General features: G+C 36.5%; 3 protein-coding genes across 4 annotated transcripts; 2 read left to right on the forward strand and 1 right to left on the reverse strand.

Annotated features, from left to right (window-relative positions):
• Positions 1-530: 530 nt before the first annotated feature.
• On the forward strand, positions 531-3498 carry LOC133730772 (probable LRR receptor-like serine/threonine-protein kinase At3g47570). The gene is made up of 6 exons (XM_062158298.1): positions 531-573; positions 1014-1157; positions 1444-1656; positions 1870-1923; positions 2398-3015; positions 3101-3498. Exons 1-6 carry the CDS (start codon positions 531-533, stop codon positions 3496-3498), a joined length of 1470 nt encoding a protein of 489 aa, XP_062014282.1.
• A 392-nt stretch (positions 3499-3890) lies between these two features.
• On the reverse strand, positions 3891-6561 carry LOC133732082 (probable cytokinin riboside 5'-monophosphate phosphoribohydrolase LOGL10). 2 transcript variants are annotated; one of them, XM_062159544.1, is made up of 4 exons: positions 6084-6561; positions 5205-5333; positions 4838-5022; positions 3891-4754 (listed from the first exon to the last, which is right to left on the reverse strand). In XM_062159544.1, exons 1-4 carry the CDS (start codon positions 6270-6272, stop codon positions 4388-4390), a joined length of 870 nt encoding a protein of 289 aa, XP_062015528.1. In that variant the 5' UTR covers positions 6273-6561; the 3' UTR covers positions 3891-4387. The 2 variants fall into 2 exon arrangements, with proteins under 2 accessions (XP_062015528.1, XP_062015529.1); XM_062159545.1 differs by having other exon boundaries at positions 5205-5328; positions 6084-6244.
• Positions 6562-15678: 9117 nt separating this feature from the next.
• Positions 15679-16437, forward strand: LOC133731796 (uncharacterized). The gene is made up of 4 exons (XM_062159210.1): positions 15679-15794; positions 15883-16008; positions 16106-16221; positions 16349-16437. The coding sequence occupies exons 1-4, from the start codon at positions 15708-15710 to the stop codon at positions 16395-16397; spliced, it is 378 nt and encodes a 125-aa protein (XP_062015194.1). The 5' UTR covers positions 15679-15707; the 3' UTR covers positions 16398-16437.
• Positions 16438-19065: the final 2628 nt, after the last annotated feature.

Consider the following 19065-nt stretch of genomic DNA (forward strand, 5'->3'; position numbering starts at 1 on the left):
ATCCTTTTGGTAACTCCAATTTGATTGTGACCAGAAGGTAAGGCAAGATTTTGGTGGAGCTATGCTCACTTGTAAAACCGTTCTCTCAGTTCAAACATGTCCTAGACATCACAATTAATTGGATGAGTCTAGTGAGAAAGAGTTATAACCACTGTCTTTGTTGATAGTTTCCAAAATTTGGATTTGGATTGAAAACAATGACGTTTGTATGGTCAAATTTTGATGATCACGAACGCTCTTAGACTGTAGCCTACGAACGCTCGTAGTCCGTAATATTTCGATGCTCATAAAATATTTTCGTCCGTAGTTTATGAACGCTCTTAGTTCATAATTTAGCGTGAACTCCCCACGGTTCCGCTTTTGTGAATATAACCAAGTTACAAGAAAGGTGGGATGTAGGAGAAGGGATTTTGGAAGTCCCTGAGTATAAGAAAACAAAAATTAAAAGAAGTAGGAACTTTTATAAAAACTTACTTAGTGTTTTCTTGTTACCTGATCTTGCTTAGCAAGACTAAAGCACACGCGTGTTGATGCAGGCGTGCAAGGCTGATCCGGTTTTGCGTAGGTGTGCAGGTAGGCACGGGCGGCGGCGCAGGGAGGCGCACTAGGTAATCCTAGGGGAGGGTTCTAGGGTTTCACAATTTAGAGAAGAAGAATGAATGATTTTTGGCTTCTAATTCAGGGTTAGGGCTCGTGCTGATAACGTGTTTAAGGAAATAGGATGCAAAAGAGATTGTAGAGAATAGTTGTGTGTATTCATTGATAATAGGAGCCCTATATATAGGGATTACAAAGTCCATAATCTTGGAGTACAAGGATTTATATTCTAACTCGGAGTAGGAAATCTCTCATATTACAACTATAGAACTAATCCTAGTTTGACAAGGCACACTAGATGTCAACATTCTTCAACACCAATGAAATATTAATTTAAGGATGCCAAGGGCCAAGAAAGTGAAAAAACTAAACTTGGGTGCTGATCATAATCATCATATAATTATTTGTTCATGCAGGTACCATACCAAATGAGATTGGTCATCTTCCACGTTTAGAGGAATTTGTCCTGGGTGGTAATAATCTCAGTGGCCTCATCCCAACCTCAATCTTCAATATGTCGATAATATCAATGATATCACTTGACAGCAACCAGTTCTCAGGTAACCTCCCAGCAAATATAGGCCTTGATCTTCCAAACCTACAAGAGCTCCTTGTAGGAGCAAATAAACTCAGTGGAAGAGCCCGAATACATCTCTAATGCTTCTAAACTCACAAACTTACACCTGGTCAGCAACCCATTTTCTGGTTTTATTCCTAGCTCGCTTTGTGCCTTAACAAACCTTGAGCGACTTAATTTAGGCCACATTAATTTAGCTATTGATACTTCGGCTCCAGAAGTGAATTTTTTCTCTTGTTTGGCTAATTTTAGAAAATTGAGGATACTAGCCTTCCCGAGCAATCCATTGAAGGCTCCACTTCCCATTTCCTTTAGGAATCTCTCTACATTACTTGAGACCATTGAGCTAAGCAATTGCAGCTTGAGAGGTTACATTCCAAATGATATTGGCAATTTGAGCAGCCTGACACTCATAGCTTTGGACTACAATCTATTAAGTGGAACCATTCCAACCTCAGTAGGAAGATTACATAATCTCCAAGGTCTGTATGTATATAAAAACAAATTGCAAGGATACATCCCAGACGAACTTTGTCAGCTAAAAAACCTGGTTTCATTGCTCTTGGGTTTTAATCAACTCTCTGGTTCAATACCTTCATGTTTGGGTAATCTAGGCCAAGCACTAAGAAGTCTCTATTTAGGCCGCCCCAATTTGTTAACTTCTATAATACCATCTACCTTGTGGAGATTGACAGATATCATGCAATTAGACTTGTCATCCAATTCTCTAATTGGACCACTCTCAGAAGGTATTGGTAATATGAAAGTTGCCACATAGATATATCAAACAACCATTTATCTGGTAATATTCCGAACAGCATTGGGGGGCTACAGAGTTTGATCAATTTCTACTTGGCAAATAATAGTCTTGAAGGCCCAATTCCAAGTTCACTTGGCAACTCGCTAAGCCTGGAATCCTTAGATTTATCTGAAAACCACTTGTCTGGAGTTATTCCAAAGTCTCTTGAAGCACTCTCATCTCTGCAATATCTAAATTTTTCTTTTAACGGACTCCAGGGAGAAATTCCAACAGGCGGGCCTTTCAAAAACTTCTCTGCTGAATCATTTCTTAATTTCTAACCATGGACTTTGTGGTGCATCCCAATTTCAAGTTCCAGCATGCAAAAGGAAAACTGGTATATCTATCTTCAAGTATGTTATTCCGGGGATCTTGTCAGCACCGCTTCTAGTGACCTCCATTTGTATGTATATTGATCTTACAGAAAAAGAAAAAGGTGAAAGCTGCAACAGAGACTACCTTCTTGCCTCAACTTCTATGGAGAAGAGTTTCATACCAAGAACTTCTAAGTGCGAGTGTGCGACAAATGGATTCACCGAAAGCAGCTTACTTGGAGATGGGGGTTTTGGTTCAGTATACAAAGGAACACTGTCAGACGGTATGGAGGTTGCCATAAAGGTTTTTAATTTACAGTTAGAAGGGGCATTCGCAAGTTTTGATACTGAATGTGAAATGTTAAGCAATATTATTCGTCACCGAAATCTCATCAAAGTCATCAGTTGTTGCAGCCAGATTGATTTCAAAGCTCTCGTATTGAACTACATGCCTAACGGGAGTCTTGACAAATGGTTGTATTTTCAGAACTTTTCCTTGGACATCCTTCAGAGGTTGAATATATTGATTGATGTTGCGTCGGCATTGGAGTACCTTCATCATGGTTATGAGACACCTATTGTCCATTGTGATTTGAAGCCCAGCAATATATTACTAGATGATGATATGGGTGCACATGTTGCTGATTTTGGCATTGCAAAACTCTTGGGTGGAGGAGATTCTATGACTCGAACCATGACCCTTGCCACAATCGGTTATATGGCTCCAGGTAATTACAGTAATTTACTATCTAATATTTCAATATATATTTTGTCCTTAATTAATTTATTTTGTTTTCACTTACATATGTGCAGAATATGGAATGGAAGGAATGGTCACCAGAAGAGGGGATGTGTATAGTTTTGGTATTGTAGTGATGGAGACATTCACAAGAAGGAAGCCAACTGATGAGATCTTCGCTGGGGAAATGAGTTTAAAGCAATGGGTTGCAAATTCACTAGATGCAGGTGCGATAGTTAAAGTTGTGGATGCGACTTTACTTGGAATAGAGGAGGATCATGATTTTGTGAGCAAGAGGGAATGCTTATCATCTGTTATGAGATTAGCTGTTGGTTGTTCAGCAGAATCACCAGAAGAGAGAGTAAATATGCAAGAGGCTCTCGCCACGCTTAAGAAAATCAAGATCAAGTTTTTGAAGGACGTTGGAGGAGGTGTTGAACAGCCCTCTTCTTCAAGGATCCGAATCTTCTAAAATCGTAGGGTTGTAAAGTTATGTAAAATTCATAAAATCATGATGCTCGAAGTGATCTAAAGGTCTAGATTGTCTCCACATCAGCTTTAGTTTTTAACTGATTAGCAGGATGGATGCAAAGTTGTAGTGCCAATGAGATGGATGCAAAGTTGTAGTACTACATACTTGTTGAATGAATACCAGATACTCTACTGATATTTATGAAAATGGAACCAATACTTCATTATAGATGCTTTCGTGGTTTGGATAATTAAATTCATATGAACAAGAGTTAAACCTATATTTCCAGTATTATAGGTCCAATTTATGGAACAGTGTACAAACCAGGATCACATTGTGCGTAGTCCTTGGTTGTATGATCAGAATCAAAATCGTAGTTTCTGCCCAGTTAATACGATAATGCTTAATCCAACTCATCGATAATTAATGGCAGTTCTTCCAATGCAAGAATATTCAATCATACATGCATATAGACATCCCAGTATAGAGAATTACATAGTTGGGATAATTGCAACGGAACTGCTACAACCCCTAAACTTCGCTCACTCAATCATGGGCCATACTGCGAGTCTAATGGCGAGGACCTGAGCATCAAACGTTCCATGAACATTCATGACCATCTTCTGAGAGTTTCCATAAATGCCAGAAGCTTTCCTAGTCTCTTCCCCAACCTTTCAAGCAAATCCCCTTACCTTTTGATGTTAGTATCGAATACGATTCCAAAATGAAGTTTAGTCCATAACGAACAATATTCAGTGTTTTTTAAATTGTTAAGTTCTCAACAGGCTTTCACACCATTATCATATATTGCAGATACACTAATGGGAAATACGGACAACCACTTCATCAACTCCAAATGTTATCACGAAATCGTTCAGCTTGCACTAAGCTATTCTTTTTCATGGTTACCTTTGTCACTAGCATGTAGGTTATAAAAATCTGACAAATAAGATAGAGCCTCAGAGTTGCTATCACAAACCTTCCACAGAGATGAAACCTCTCCCTTGGAGAGAGTACCCCAATCCTCACAATCATCAAGAAAGTCCAGTAGCTTTGAGTAGAACGAGTCATAGTTCATCAACAAGAATGGAACTGGAAGCTCTGATCCAATCCGTTGTAGCTGAATTAGTGCTAATATCTCAAAAATTTCATCTAGAGTACCAATCCCACCAGGGAGAGCAACAACTGCGGTCCTATCAGCACTACTGCTTCTTACTGCAGCATCTACCAGCCCATGTTTTCTAGCAGAGAAAAACCTGCAAGTTTAAAGCATTTCTTAAATTTTTCAGGATTTTGAAACTGCATTGGTAATCTTTCTAGCAAATAAGTATATCTTTACCTGCATGTTAGATAAACTTCTGAAGGCAGGTAAGGATGGTAATTTGACGCTGTCCATTCGCCAGCTTCTTTACCAATCTTAAATCCACCAACTGATTTTCCTGCTTGCAAAGCACCTTTAGTAGCAGCATCCATTAGCCCTGGACCAGCCCCCGTCCATGAAGTACATTCCAAAAGGTTTGCAATCTGCTCAGTAAGATGTTTGGGAAAAGAAAATCTCATTAATTGGCTATTCAGAACTTAATTCCAGAACCCATTTCATGTTTTAAAGCTACTGTATGTGCCCTGCGGTAGCAGCTATACAAAAATACTTTTTGTATGATCGTGTACTACTGCAAGCAAGGCAGGACAAAACATCTCTGACTCACCTCTCTACCCAACTCAAGTACTTGCAAATAATGTGAATGATCAGGTCCCATCCTTGAAGATCCCAAATACACGACCCCTCTCCCAAGTCTATGTATCAGTTCATAGCATCGTTCAATCTCTTTCCTGACCTTTCAACAATGAACGAAACATAAGCAAACAAGCCCTTCAAAATTGTATTCCTATAACTAGTAGTTATCCTGTTGAAACAGAACAATCATAGCAGTCGCCAGTCGGCAATATTCCTATCATGAAATTAGTAACAAATGGGTACATGATATGCTGAAACAAAACTATATAAAAGATCAAATCGTCCTGAGCTAAGCACACACATATATTTTAAGAACAGTTAAGCCTACAAATACTGTTAAGAGCTAAGCCTACACATTTTAAAGTGTTTTTCTTGCACCATCACCCAGAACAGAATGAAAGAAAAAAAGGTAAAAGTCCAGAAGTCAGCAGCAGCAGGAATGGCTCAAACACCATTCTATGCTACTTAAAACTCATAGACTGAAAACTGAAATTAATTCAATCATCCTATCTCTAATTGTTTTTGCATTTTAATTTGATCATACAGGTGAATTGAGTATGTTGTATATTAAACTGAAGAAAATCTCAATTTAAACGGGTATCGAATATCAATATATATCTAGCAAAAACAGTTCTTCCTGCTGCATTTATTGGAAACTCACGACATTTGTCCTGTCTACTTCAAATTTTCAATGTGGGACTCCATCAATAGTTGAACATAATAACGAAGTGGACTAATTTCTATTGTCCTCAGTAGAAAATCGAAACCTTAACACAAACCAATGTAAAAACTAATAATCTTCAGCAACCCAAAACCAAATAGCACATACAGATGAAAACTGAGTACATACCTCAATCGGGCTTGTTCTCTCATCAAAATCAACTAATTCAGACTTGCTTGACATAACCCTTGACCTTGAGAGCTTGAAACTAATATTGCGCCTCCCTCTTTCTCTGACCGATTGAATAGTTAAAGGTCTCTGATGAGAAGTTCTTACAAAAACATGAGAACCCAATGATCCCAACACCGAAAACGCCATCCTCAAATCTTCTAAACGCGTTGAGAACTGAGCTACTGGACGGATGTCGGAGTGGGCATGTGTGCTCAACTCAAACTAACAGCATTTCGTTCAGGAAAGAAAAAGAGAACGAAACACGAATACTGTATACTCTCAAATTGAGCAACTGTGAAAGTCAGTCTGATGCAATCATTTGGAATCTTGTGAGAGATAACTATAAGGGGAATACACATGGACCACTCCGACCAAATATTACAAGGCAAGTTTTGATGGGGAATGGGATGTTGTTGTATTTACTGCTGTCTTCGGCCTTCGGTGAGTTCGGTCTCCGTTTTTTTTTTTTTCGAATGGTAGTTTAGTCATAACTCCAAATTTATTATTTAGACTTGTCATTTTTTTTTTTTTTTAAATTTAATGTTCCTGCCTCATGCTTTCCCGTTGCATATTCTGATTCTCTTTCTTTCTCTCCTCATCTTTGTATGTATCGTGCTACTCATAAAATACTGCCAAGTTGATCAGAATCTCTTGCAGTAGTCAGCCTTTCATTTGGCTTTTGCAGTTATTTCAATTTGATTTTATGATGGAGGTTGCTAACCAAAAATTTATAATTAAGACGAACTAACTAATTTTGTTTCCCCTGGAGAATTTGATCAAAGTTCATCTTCCTATCCATCAATATCTTGGTCCATCAATTATGTTGAGCTTGGTGATGACATCGCAGAGAGAGAAAGAGAGAGAGGTAACATAGCATCATCAGTCATCACAGATGTTAGCCTGTTAGGTCTCACAGATAGGTGGAGGAGGTGGGAAGTGAAAACAGAATATGGGAAAATTGGAAATTTGATGTATAAAAATATAAAAGGAGATTAACAAATACGGAAATCTGATTTTTTTTTTTTTTTTTTTTGAACAAACCTAAATAAGGCGACTATCATTCATCTAAAGCCAGAAAGGGCCATTACATATCCTCCATCTACCATCATGGGGTAGATAAAGAGTTTGTGGTAGTAGCACAATGATACATAGATTAGATCCAATCATTTGACGGTTCCATGCTCATAAAGGGAGCTTATAGACTATTAACTACTGCATAGTAAATAGGCAGAGTAAACTAAACTCGATGACGCTCACTAAAAAACTATAAGCATTAGCTCCCTAACAAAGCAGGGAATTATTGTAATCTAAAGGACTAAATTAAAATAGCAGCCCAGCAATGGGAACCCACTAAGAGAGCCCACGCCCAAACTTGAACAGAAGTGGCCCAAACCCTAGGCCCAGTCACGTCTCCTCCGATTAGGTCATAGCACATCAACAGCACAGCCCCTCTAGGACGCTGCCGCAGGCGCCAACCAGTACTCTCGCCTCCACCACCAAAGCCCAGACGCCGTCAACAATCCAGAAGTCACCAACATAGGAAAACATCAGAAGATCCGACCCAAATCGGGTTGAAAACACCCGAGCATCCAATGCCATGACAATTGCAGAGCCCGCGACGCCACAAGGGCAATGAAGACCGATGCATCTAGAAGAGGTGACAACAACCCAGTACCAAAGAACGCACGGGAACCCGATGCCAAGCGACTCCATCAATTCGATCGCACCCCCTTCCGAGTTCCGCCGAGCACCAGTATCACAACTCCCGTCCGGCAACAAGCCGCACAATATCGGAGAGGCCAGTGGCCAGCCCAGACATCGGGTCTCCGCCGGACGTGAGCAACTTGTAGAAAGACGACTTCTGGTCTTAGGTGGCTAGGGTTTTGGTTTATTGTGTCTCAAGTAAAGTTTTATATGGAAATCTGAATAGAACCACCCTTTTGCGAATTTAATCAAGAGTAATTTTGAACACAATCTTATTAATGTGGAAGGGAACCCAAATTATGTATTCTAAAAAAAAAAAAGGAAACTCAAGTTATGTGTGCCTGCCTCCAACATGATTATTTGTTTTAGTTGTAATATGGTAGAATATTTTAGATCTCCTACTGTATTTAATTAGAATTCTTTGTACTCCAAAATATTGTATATGTAATCCTCTATATAAAGAGATTTTTATTATCAATGAAAGTATTCAAGTATTCTTCCAAATTCTTTTGTTTTACAACACGTTATTAGCATGAGGGCCTAATCCTGAAACAAAAGGCCAAAACCCTAGAAAAATCCTAAAATCTCATTCTACCATACTAGCCTCACCTACCTTCGACCAGCGCTGCACGCCCGCTAGCCCCACCAACTCGTTGCACTAGCTTTACACACCTCACTGCACACCTGCACCTCCGGGCTGTCTGCATGCAACTAGGATTGAAGCTTAACAACAATCCTATCTCATAATCGAAAACACATCTGCAATCCTAACAAGTAAGTTTTTATAAAACTTGTTGCTTTGACTTAAAATTCCTGCCTTCTTGCACTCGAGGATTCTAATATCCCTTCTTCTGGCTCCAACATTTCTTATAATATAGGATAATTGAGCCAAATTGTGGAGTTTCGTGCTACTCCAAACAAGTTGTTCGTGGAGGTATCAAAAACGATCGACCATTAAACATCATTGTTTCGTTCTAATTGAAAACTCTAGAAATTAATCTCCTGGTAGCGATTTATGCTAAGAAATTAACTTTGTTATCGTGAAATTGTTTTACACTCCAAAACTAATTTGTTCTTGTTTTCCCTTTTCAGGATGTCAAATTTGAACAAACTTGATTCTACTTCACTATGAACACCACTCGAGCATATGGTTGAAAATTAAGAAATCAATGGATTGCGAATGAAGAGCACTTTGGGAATATTCAAGACTCCCAACTTCCGAATTGCGTAAGAGATGACAAAATCTCCGCCTCACAGACTATAAGTCAATACTTAAGTATTATGCGGAAATCCTTAACATTAGATCTGTGATGTCATCCTGTTATCAGAATGTTACAAATGAGAAATTGATTGAGAAGATTCTCTACACCTTATTGTGAAAAAAGATTATAATGGCACACCTAGGGAGGTCGCTACGATCGAAACCCTAAATCTAGGGGTAATCAATTCAAACGTTTTGGTCCATCTAGTCTCTTTACTCAGGAAGGAAACTGCTAAAACAATCAAGCGGACACGTGGCCCTGGAGGATGTGGTGGAAAGAGAGGGATTGCCCCACCACTGACAATGGTGGCGCCGCCCCGATTATAGGGCCCACAATATACGTGCACATTCTGCACCTCAATCACGATAAGATCAACTGTAAACCGTAATGATGAAGTGTGTTTCCAATGTGAAGCAATTGATCATTGGGCAAAAATGTGCCATGCATATGATTTAATAGCTGCACAAAGCTTGAAATTAAAGGAAGCAAGAATAGCTTATCACACAAAACATGAATAATCAAAATGGCGAGCTCTAGGTTGTAGATTTTTGATTCTACCAATGTCAAACGGCATAGAAGTCGCCGGTTTTGATTCGATTCTTTTATTTCCAAGAATGATTATAATGACACATGTCAGAGTCTTATTGTTGCCTTCGGTCTGTAGGTTTTATTCAAATAGGCTCATCCAAGGTAGATGTGATGTTAAGGTAAGAAGTTGAGATTAGTGGTACTTAAGTGAGCCTCGCTCCACCGATATCTCTTCTTTCTTACTTGATCCTGTTTATTTTAGAGTTACCAAAAGAAGTTGAGTGACTACTTGTCAGACCCCAAACTCGAGTAATAACTTAAGGGGTTCTCAAGTAAGAGAATAAAGGGATATTGACTATTTGCACAATTTGACCCTAAAAATTGTCCACTTACTCCACCAAAAAGTTTTTAATCCCATTTACCCAATTTAAACATCAATGACAGTTTTACCCCTATTTTAATTAACAAACTACACTCCTCTCTCTCTCTCTCTCTCTTCCTTCCTTCCTTCCCAGCCTAGTCAACTCAGCGACCGCCATCAGCCTCGAAGATGCCGAGTTCTCCAACCACCGTCAGCCTCGAAGATGCCGAGTTTACCACCATCTCCACCGGACGAGGAATGGACGACAATTGACATACGAGGCGGTTAGGGATGGAGATTTCGGCGTCTCGCACCAGAACCAGAAGGGCATAATGATCAAGAAGCAGCGCGCCCCGATCCCCGACGCGGTGGCGCATTACCACACGCACGGGGTGGACCCTGACAAGTGTCGCTTCGCCGTGACGCAGGAGATCGCTGCTCCTGTCTCCACCGTGTGGTCGGTGGTCCGATCAGACGCTTCAACAACCCCCAAGCCTACAAGTACTTAGTCAAGAGCTGCTGCATCATCGTTAGGGACAGCGACGTCAGCACCCTCCGCGAGGTCCAGGTCATCTCAGGGCTTTCGGCCAACAACAGCACGGAGAGGCCGGACGTGCTGGACGAGGAGAGCCACGTCATCAGCTTCAACATGTTGGGTGATGACCATAGCCTGTATTTTTTTTTTTGGTCAGAAAATAGGCCACACTGCCACAGGCTGTCTGGTATGAGAAAATATGCAGAAAATGATGTTTTAATTCCAGTTATGCACTAGAATAGCATATGTTTGATAGATTTTGTAGATTCGTGACTGACTTTACTAATGATTAACTGATGTAATTGTTTTGTTGGGAAAATAAACACTTTATTGAGGGACAATAAACATTTTATTGGGGGGCAATAATGCTTCTATTGGGGAGCAATAAACATCTTATTGGGGGGCAATAAATCTTTTATTGGGGGGCAATAATGTTTCTATTGGAGTAAACCTTTTGTTTAGGGAACAATAATATTCTCCGGTGACATATGAGATCCCCGACGACCTTTTTAGAGACACCCGATGAGGTTTCCGGTGACCAGAGTTTGGTGAAGTCTCCGATGACTTCTCTCTCTAAGTGACAAAGAGAGGGAGGGAAAAATTGTCTCAAAAATAAAGAAAAAATAAAATAAAATACTTAATTGGGTATTAGGGCAAAAAAATATGTAATTTATTAGGAAATCTTATAAAATGTTTGGATAAGTGGGGTTAGTGTAGCTCAAATTTGGGTAAATGGACATTTTCCTAAAATGTTAATAAGACCAATATAGATAAAATCTTAGCCTAAAAGTATGAAGTAGTTCAGGATGGACTTTGATTTAAAGAAAGAAAAGTAAGTAACATTAAACCAAATGAATACTATATGTTAATCAAGCAACAAAAGATATTATCTGAACTTGAAAACTGTAGGTGAAAGAACTGAAAATTTATTCAACAGAATTATGATGAAAGAGAGATACAAATTAAACAGAAATATTAATGCAGGAACAGCTTAGCTTTGGAAATTTATTAAAAATCCATTTGTATAGATATGAACTTGAAATTTCGTAGAGTCAGAGTAGAAATGTTAAGGTAGAACATACTAAAATTTTATGCAATTCATAGTTCTGGATGCAAGGAAAAAGATAAGCACAAACTGGCTGTACCGTCAGGTTTTATAAAACAATTAATCCCAGCAGCATTGTCAACTTTGAAAATTCACCAAAAATCCATTTTAAGTCCAATTGACAAGAAATCAGTTTTGAAACAAGCATTGAATGTCTAGTTCAATATACATAAAATATAGAGGTTAAATGATTCAAATGGGAGTCCAAATCTCAACAGAAATTCAGAGGATACATTCAAAATGCTGGAACTTTTCCAAACGCAGACCAAAATTGGAAAAATCACCAAAGATTCACTTTGCTTCAGAATAAGATGAAACTTTCCATATCTGTTTTTTAACTAACAGAAAAGATACATATCAAAATTTCAGATCATTTAGAGGCCAATAAGTTGGGAAAAAGAAATACCAAAAAGGGCTATGCTGCAGGGCAGTTTCTGCGAAATTCTAGCTAATTGACTTTTCTTTGGGAATGAGCAAAGGGTTCAAACTTGTTTTGTTTTGGATGAAACTTGTTTGGAGCAAGTCTTCTAATGTCAAATTTTTAAAGAAAACAAAGCTAGCTCAGTTGAAATCAAAATTGAAAGATGATTCGAAATAATAATCAAAATTTATGCAGAAATATAACTATAGATTTGAAAAGCCAATATGGCGTCTCTTTGCAACACTTTCTTACTTCTTGGTCAGATGATAGACAATGATACGAATAACTCAATCAAGAAGAAACCAAGAATCTAGTAACAGACTCATAAGAAAGTTAAATTCATTACACAAGCAAAAAAGCTGAAACGATCATTAGACTTACTCCACAACAACATAACATGTATTACAACACAAACGAAAAGGGGAAATACATGGTTGTTCATACCCTGGTAAATACATCTTAAAGTTTCCCTTTTGTACACATACCAAACTATCAACAAAATCTACAATTTTCCACAATCTAGTCCCTCAACTGAACTAGCCCAAACTAATAGCTTAACTCAACCAAGAGATAAGCTGCCAAAAATCTAGAGATCTTAGGACATCTCCAATGAGGGGCTAAGGGATTGATATAGCCTAAAAATTAGTGTTTTCCATCTCCAATTGGGAGCTATGCTATTACAAAAAAGAGCTTGGAGGGGCTAAAAGGGCCATGGGCTAGGGCATATATAGCCATTTGTTTAGCCCTTGGGCTTGATTTGTGTGGGGACCACGTTGGTGGCTAAAAACCCAATCTGAAGTATTTTCATGGCTGATGTCAGCTAAGTCTAGCCGTTGGAATTTATTTATTATTATTTTTTTTGGTCGGCTAAATTAATAACATTTGATCAAAAAAATAATTATATGAGTGGAAATAGTAGCATAGTTATAAAATACTAGCCTCTTAACACATGCTCACGCGTGTGTCAATTGGCCTTTTTAATTTTTTTTATACTTTATTTGTATCTACAATATTTATTTGAGTTTTTATTTGTTTTAGTAATTTCTATAAAAAAAATGTTTATTTTTTATGAAATTATGAATAACTTTTTGTTTAATAAGTAATCTTTCTATTTAAACTGCCAACTCTAAAAAAAAAAAAAAAAAAACTGCCATTGCAGTTAACAAAACGTTTAAGATTTTTTTTTTTTTGGTAATTTCTTTCAATTCAGTTTGCTATTATATTTACTATTTTATCCTTCATGTGTTCAATTATAAATTTTTAGACTATAATCAAAGAAGGGTAAATTGTGGGTTTATGAAAATTTAACCATAAGCCTTATTGGCTTAATTAATACTGATATACTATATATTAGAAATACATAATGAAAAACAATAAAATAACATGGCATTTAAAATTATAGCCCTAAGGGTTGGAGATGGTAGAAATTATAGCCCTTACTATTTGCATGAATAGTGATTAGCCCCCCACAGCTGGAGATGGCCTAACATCACCCAAAGCTCCACTTATCTACTGACCACCACCTGAAAAGTTAGAGGAAAAAGTCTGAGCATAAATGCCTAGTAGATTTTTCTTGTAAAGTTTAAAATGTATAATTGTAGTTATATCAAAAATCTGTATGTGCTATTCTTGAAACAGCTTTGAAAGAAGTTCAGGATAGAAATTTAGTCTGAACTCAAAGAAAAGCTCAACAAGTTCTCAAACCACAAATAATCCATCATATAGCTGAAACATCAGAAAGAAGGAGAGTACGTTTCTTTGGTAATATAGCAGAGAATCGAACTAAAATTCATTGAGTTAGAAACAACTATTTAATTTTCCAGATCAAAGCATCAATTATCACATGAAATTCAACATTACTGGAAAGGATTTTGGCATACCTGGCCATTCACTTGCATCTCATAATCTTAACAAACTGCCTTCACAATGGGCTTCCCTAGGGAAATTGGGTCATCATGCCCATTACAACCCAAACTTTAAGGGTCATTGTGGCCGTAATATAAGCTACCACACCATTCTTATTAGCCACAAAATATCCACTTCCATTACACAAACATACATCTCTCATTTGGATTTCATTAAACAAGAGCAACAAAACTATAATTTTCAACATCAGCTAAAGCATTTAAAGCATAAAAAGGGGTGTGATTTCTATCTTTGGATGAATTTGTCAAAGCAAGATCTGTTTGGGAGTTTCTCTTGCGAAATCATGGTTCTCAAATAATTCGTTAGATTGGCTATTGGAGTTGGACTTGCTGCATTTGTTGGTATACAACTTATATCCAATGACCTATCCTGTATATTTTGGAATTGAATGAATGATGAATTGATTAGAACTTAACCTGATATTGTTTTTGTGACAAATGCTTCTGCAGAAGGGTTATGTTGGACAGGGACCTTGGAGAGGTAGACTTCGAGAATGAGAATGAGAATGAAGTATCATAATTCTGTTCTCAAACAAGAAGTTCCTTCTTTGGGGTAGCTCAAGCTAAACTAAAATTGAGGGGCTTACCTAGATTTGACTGGCTTCATAGGATTTGAAAGTGACTTGACAAAATTTAAGAGTGGCTTGACAGGATTTTGGAGTTCCTATATTGCTAATAATTCAAGAATCTTTTTGCATCTCTCTAGTCTTTTCTTTATCATTGAAATAATAATGTCAAAACTTTCAAAAGGCATATCATATAACTTATAACAATCATATTCAAAAGAATTTGGGTCTGCATGAAGAAGGACAACATGATATCTTCCTTCAACAAATTTTTGTTGCAAAAGGTACGTTTAAAGTTGAAATTGGTATTCAGCAATATCTAATTTTAATTGTAAGTATAAGAGGTCAAACAACTGATGAAGGTCTTGAAACAACAATAACCATTAAAAATAAGGTTTTCTCCAAACATTCCATAATTTAATGTTAAAAATAAGGTTTTAACATTCCAAACATTCCATATTTTAATCCATTAAAAACAACAATATCCTTATAAGAGGTCCTTTAATAATAATTATATATTTATTTTATTTTATTTTATTTTATTTTTTACTTGGTTGAAGTTCTTTTGTTTTGCTATAACAGTAAACTATTTTCTAGAATTCGCAAAATATATAGGTAATTCCTCCTCTAAATTTGAAATTCTAGACAGGAGATTAACACCCGTACTTTTTTATGTTAGTTTTGCGCAAACCTATTCAAAACTTTCATCATATATATCTTTTACTTCTTTAGTTTTTCTTAGTTGAAATCTCAAAAGCCTAGAAACATATAAGCGACCTTAAACACATAGATTTTGATTTTAATCATATGTTGAAAACAACAATAATGAGAAAGATTGCATGCATCCGTATTTTCTCGATCACCATGAATATATAGCTTCTTCGTTTTCTGATGCATCTGTTTGTTTATCATTGAAGTTGGATAACAGAGAACAGAATTCTCGACAGCGAGAGATAAAGGAGTTGGCTATGGGAACAACTACTTTGCCCTTTTTTGTGAGGAATGTGTTGTTGCTGCTTGGGATTCTAGGACCACAAGTATTGAATTTATAAGTAAAGCCTCCAATTCTTTTTGTTTCTGTTTTCTTTTCTTACACATAAATATAGTTCTCCATGAGTTTGTACTTATTATTCTGCTTGTTTCATGTACCAAGAAATGATGAGACTCCTAATAAGATGTTCAAGATAACTCCTAACAAAGTCTGTATAAAAGCAGGAGTAGTTGATGCGCTTAATGCAATGCAGAAACATGTACAAGAAAAGGTAAGAGCACCTATATATTACCACCGTTCTAAGTTTAACTTGCAAAAAAAGAGATTACAATTATTGTTTTTGTGTGTGTATAACACAGGTCAAGAAGAGACTAGACAAAGAGAAACCCTTTTCTGTTCTCAATGTTTCATTTGATGTGTTCAGAAAATTAGTTCGTTTGGATGACGAAACTGAGTGCCTCATCACTGGATGGGATGAAACATTGGTACGTTTCTAGTTATAAAATTAATCATGTAAACTTTGAAAAGTTTTCATTCCTTTACCTATCCTCATATCTTTTATTCTTAATCTATTGGTTGTAGGAACGCTTTGATATGTGGCACGCTCATCCATTTCCTCCCACTGAATTGAAATCAGTGGAGAATTACCAAGCATGCGGGACTGGGAGGTTTTATGCTCTTAAGATGTTAAAGCAATTGTATGTGCTCTTTCAAAATCACACTCACACATCAGTTTTTTAATTTCTCCCTCTGAATTTTTTGTTGTCTACTTGATTTTGTCAGCATACGCTACAATTTCATTATACTAACTCAGTATTTTACTAGATATGAACCCAACATGTGTGTTGGAGAAGCTGAAGAGGTTGCTATATGATGTTTACTTGAAGTTGGGTTTTATGAACCATGTACTGGTGGAGCCCTAAAGGGTAATACATCTCTCTATTCTCTCTCTCTCTCTAATTAATCACTCAATATAACTATCTAATATAAATCAGTAACTATAATATCAATTTTTCTAAAACGATATGTATGTCTGAAATACCATATTTTTAATGGTCTTATTTACACTAGTGTTTTTTTGTGTTGTTTTGCAGTTTGTTGTGTGCTAAAGGATGGATGCGTACCTTTATATAACTCCATCGATGCTTTAACAGTGTTGAAGGAAATCGACTTATGTGTGCCTAATCAAATTAGGATTAGTTCCATGATTGTAATCGGTGAGAATGTTCTAGAATTCCTAGTCCTATTCGGAATAGTTTTCTTTGTACTATCAGAACATATACTTTGTAATCCCTATATATAGGGCTCCTATTCTCAATAATGATATACACAATTCTCTCATCAATCTCTCTCGAATCCTTTATTCTTAAACACGTTATCAGCACGAGCCCTAACAACAATTATTTTTATTTTTATTTTATTTTTTTTGCTTGGTTGCAGTTCTATTGTTTTGCTATAACTGTAAACTATTTTCTAGAATTCGCAAAATATATAGGTAATTCCTCCTCTAAATTTGAAATTCTAGATAGGAGATTAACACCCGTACTTTTTTATGTTAGTTTTGCGCAAACCGTTTCAAAACTTTCATCATATATATCTTTTACTTCTTTAGTTTTTCTTAGTTGAAATCTCAAAAGCCTGGAAACATATAAGCGACCTTAAACACTTTGATTTTGATTTTAATCATATGTTGAAAACAACAATAATGAGGAAGATTGCATGCATCCGTATTTTCTCGATCACCATGAATATATAGTTTCTTCGTTTTCTGATGCATCTGTTTGTTTATCACTGAAGTTGGATAACAGAAAACAGAATTCTCGACAGCGAGAGATAAAGGAGTTGCCTATGGGAACAACTACTTTGGCCCTTTTTTGTGAGGATTGTGTTGTTGCTGCTTGGGATTCTAGGACCACAAGTATTGAATTTATAAGTAAAGCCTCCAATTCTTTTTGTTTCTGTTTTCTTTTCTTACACGTAAATATAGTTCTCCATGAGTTTGTACTTATTATTCTGCTTGTTTCATGTACCAGGAAATGATGAGACTCCTGATAAGATGTTCAAGATAACTCCTAACAAAGTCTGTATAAAAGCATGAGTAGTTGATGCGCTTAATGCAATGCAGAAACATGTACATGAAAAGGTATAAGAGCATCTATATATTACCACCGTTCTAAGTTTAACTTGCAAAAAAAGAGATTATAATAATTGTTTTTGTGTGTGTATAACACAGGTCGATCAAGAAGAGATTAGACAAAGAGAAACCCTTTTCTGTTCTCCATGTTTCATTTGATGTGTTCATGAAATTAGTTCGTGTGGATGACGAAACTGAGTGCCTCATCACTGGATGGGATGAAACATTGGTACGTTTCTAGTTATAAAATTAATCATGTAAACTTTGAAAAGTTTTCATTCCTTTACATATCCTCATATCTTTTATTCTTAATCTATTGGTTGTAGGAACGCTTTGATCTGTGGCACGCTCATCCATTTCTTCCCACTGAATTGAAATCAGTGGAGAATTACCAAACATGCGGGACTGGGAGGTTTTATGCTCTTAAGATGTTAAAGCAATTGTATGTGCTCTTTCAAAATCACACTCACACATCAGTTTTTTAATTTCTCCCTCTGAATTTTTTGTTGTCTACTTGATTTTGTCAGCATACGCTACAATTTCATTCTACTAACTCAGTATTTTACTAGATATGAACCCAACATGTGTGTTGGAGAAGCTGAAGAGGTTGCTATACGATGTTTACTTGAAGTTGGGTTTTATGAACCATGTACTGGTGGAGCCCTAAAGGGTAATACATCTCTCTATTCTCTCTCTCTCTCTAATTAATCACTCAATATAACTATCTAATATAAATCAGTAACTATAATATCAATTTTTCTAAAACGATATGTATGTCTGAAATACCATATTTTTAAAGGTCTTATTTACACTAGTATTTTTTTGTGTTGTTTTGCAGTTTGTTGTGTGCTAAAGGATGGATGCGTACCTTTATATAACTCCATCGATGCTTTAACAGTGTTGAAGGAAATCGACTTATGTGTGCCTAATCAAATTAGGATTAGTTCCATGATTGTAATCGGTGAGAATGTTCTAGAATTCCTAGTCCTATTCGGAATAGTTTTCTTTGTACTATCAGAACATATACTTTGTAATCCCTATATATAGGGCTCCTATTCTCAATAATGATATACACAATTCTCTCATCAATCTCTCTCGAATCCTTTATTCTTAAACACGTTATCAGCACGAGCCCTAACAACAATTATTTTTATTTTTATTTTATTTTTTTTGCTTGGTTGCAGTTCTATTGTTTTGCTATAACTGTAAACTATTGTCTAGAATTCGCAAAATATATAGGTAATTCCTCCTCTAAATTTGAAATTCTAGATAGGAGATTAACACCCGTACTTTTTTATGTTAGTTTTGCGCAAACCGTTTCAAAACTTTCATCATATATATCTTTTACTTCTTTAGTTTTTCTTAGTTGAAATCTCAAAAGCCTGGAAACATATAAGCGACCTTAAAC

This window comes from Rosa rugosa, chromosome 2, assembly GCF_958449725.1.
Source record: "Rosa rugosa chromosome 2, drRosRugo1.1, whole genome shotgun sequence".
Taxonomy (NCBI): Eukaryota; Viridiplantae; Streptophyta; class Magnoliopsida; order Rosales; family Rosaceae; genus Rosa; species Rosa rugosa.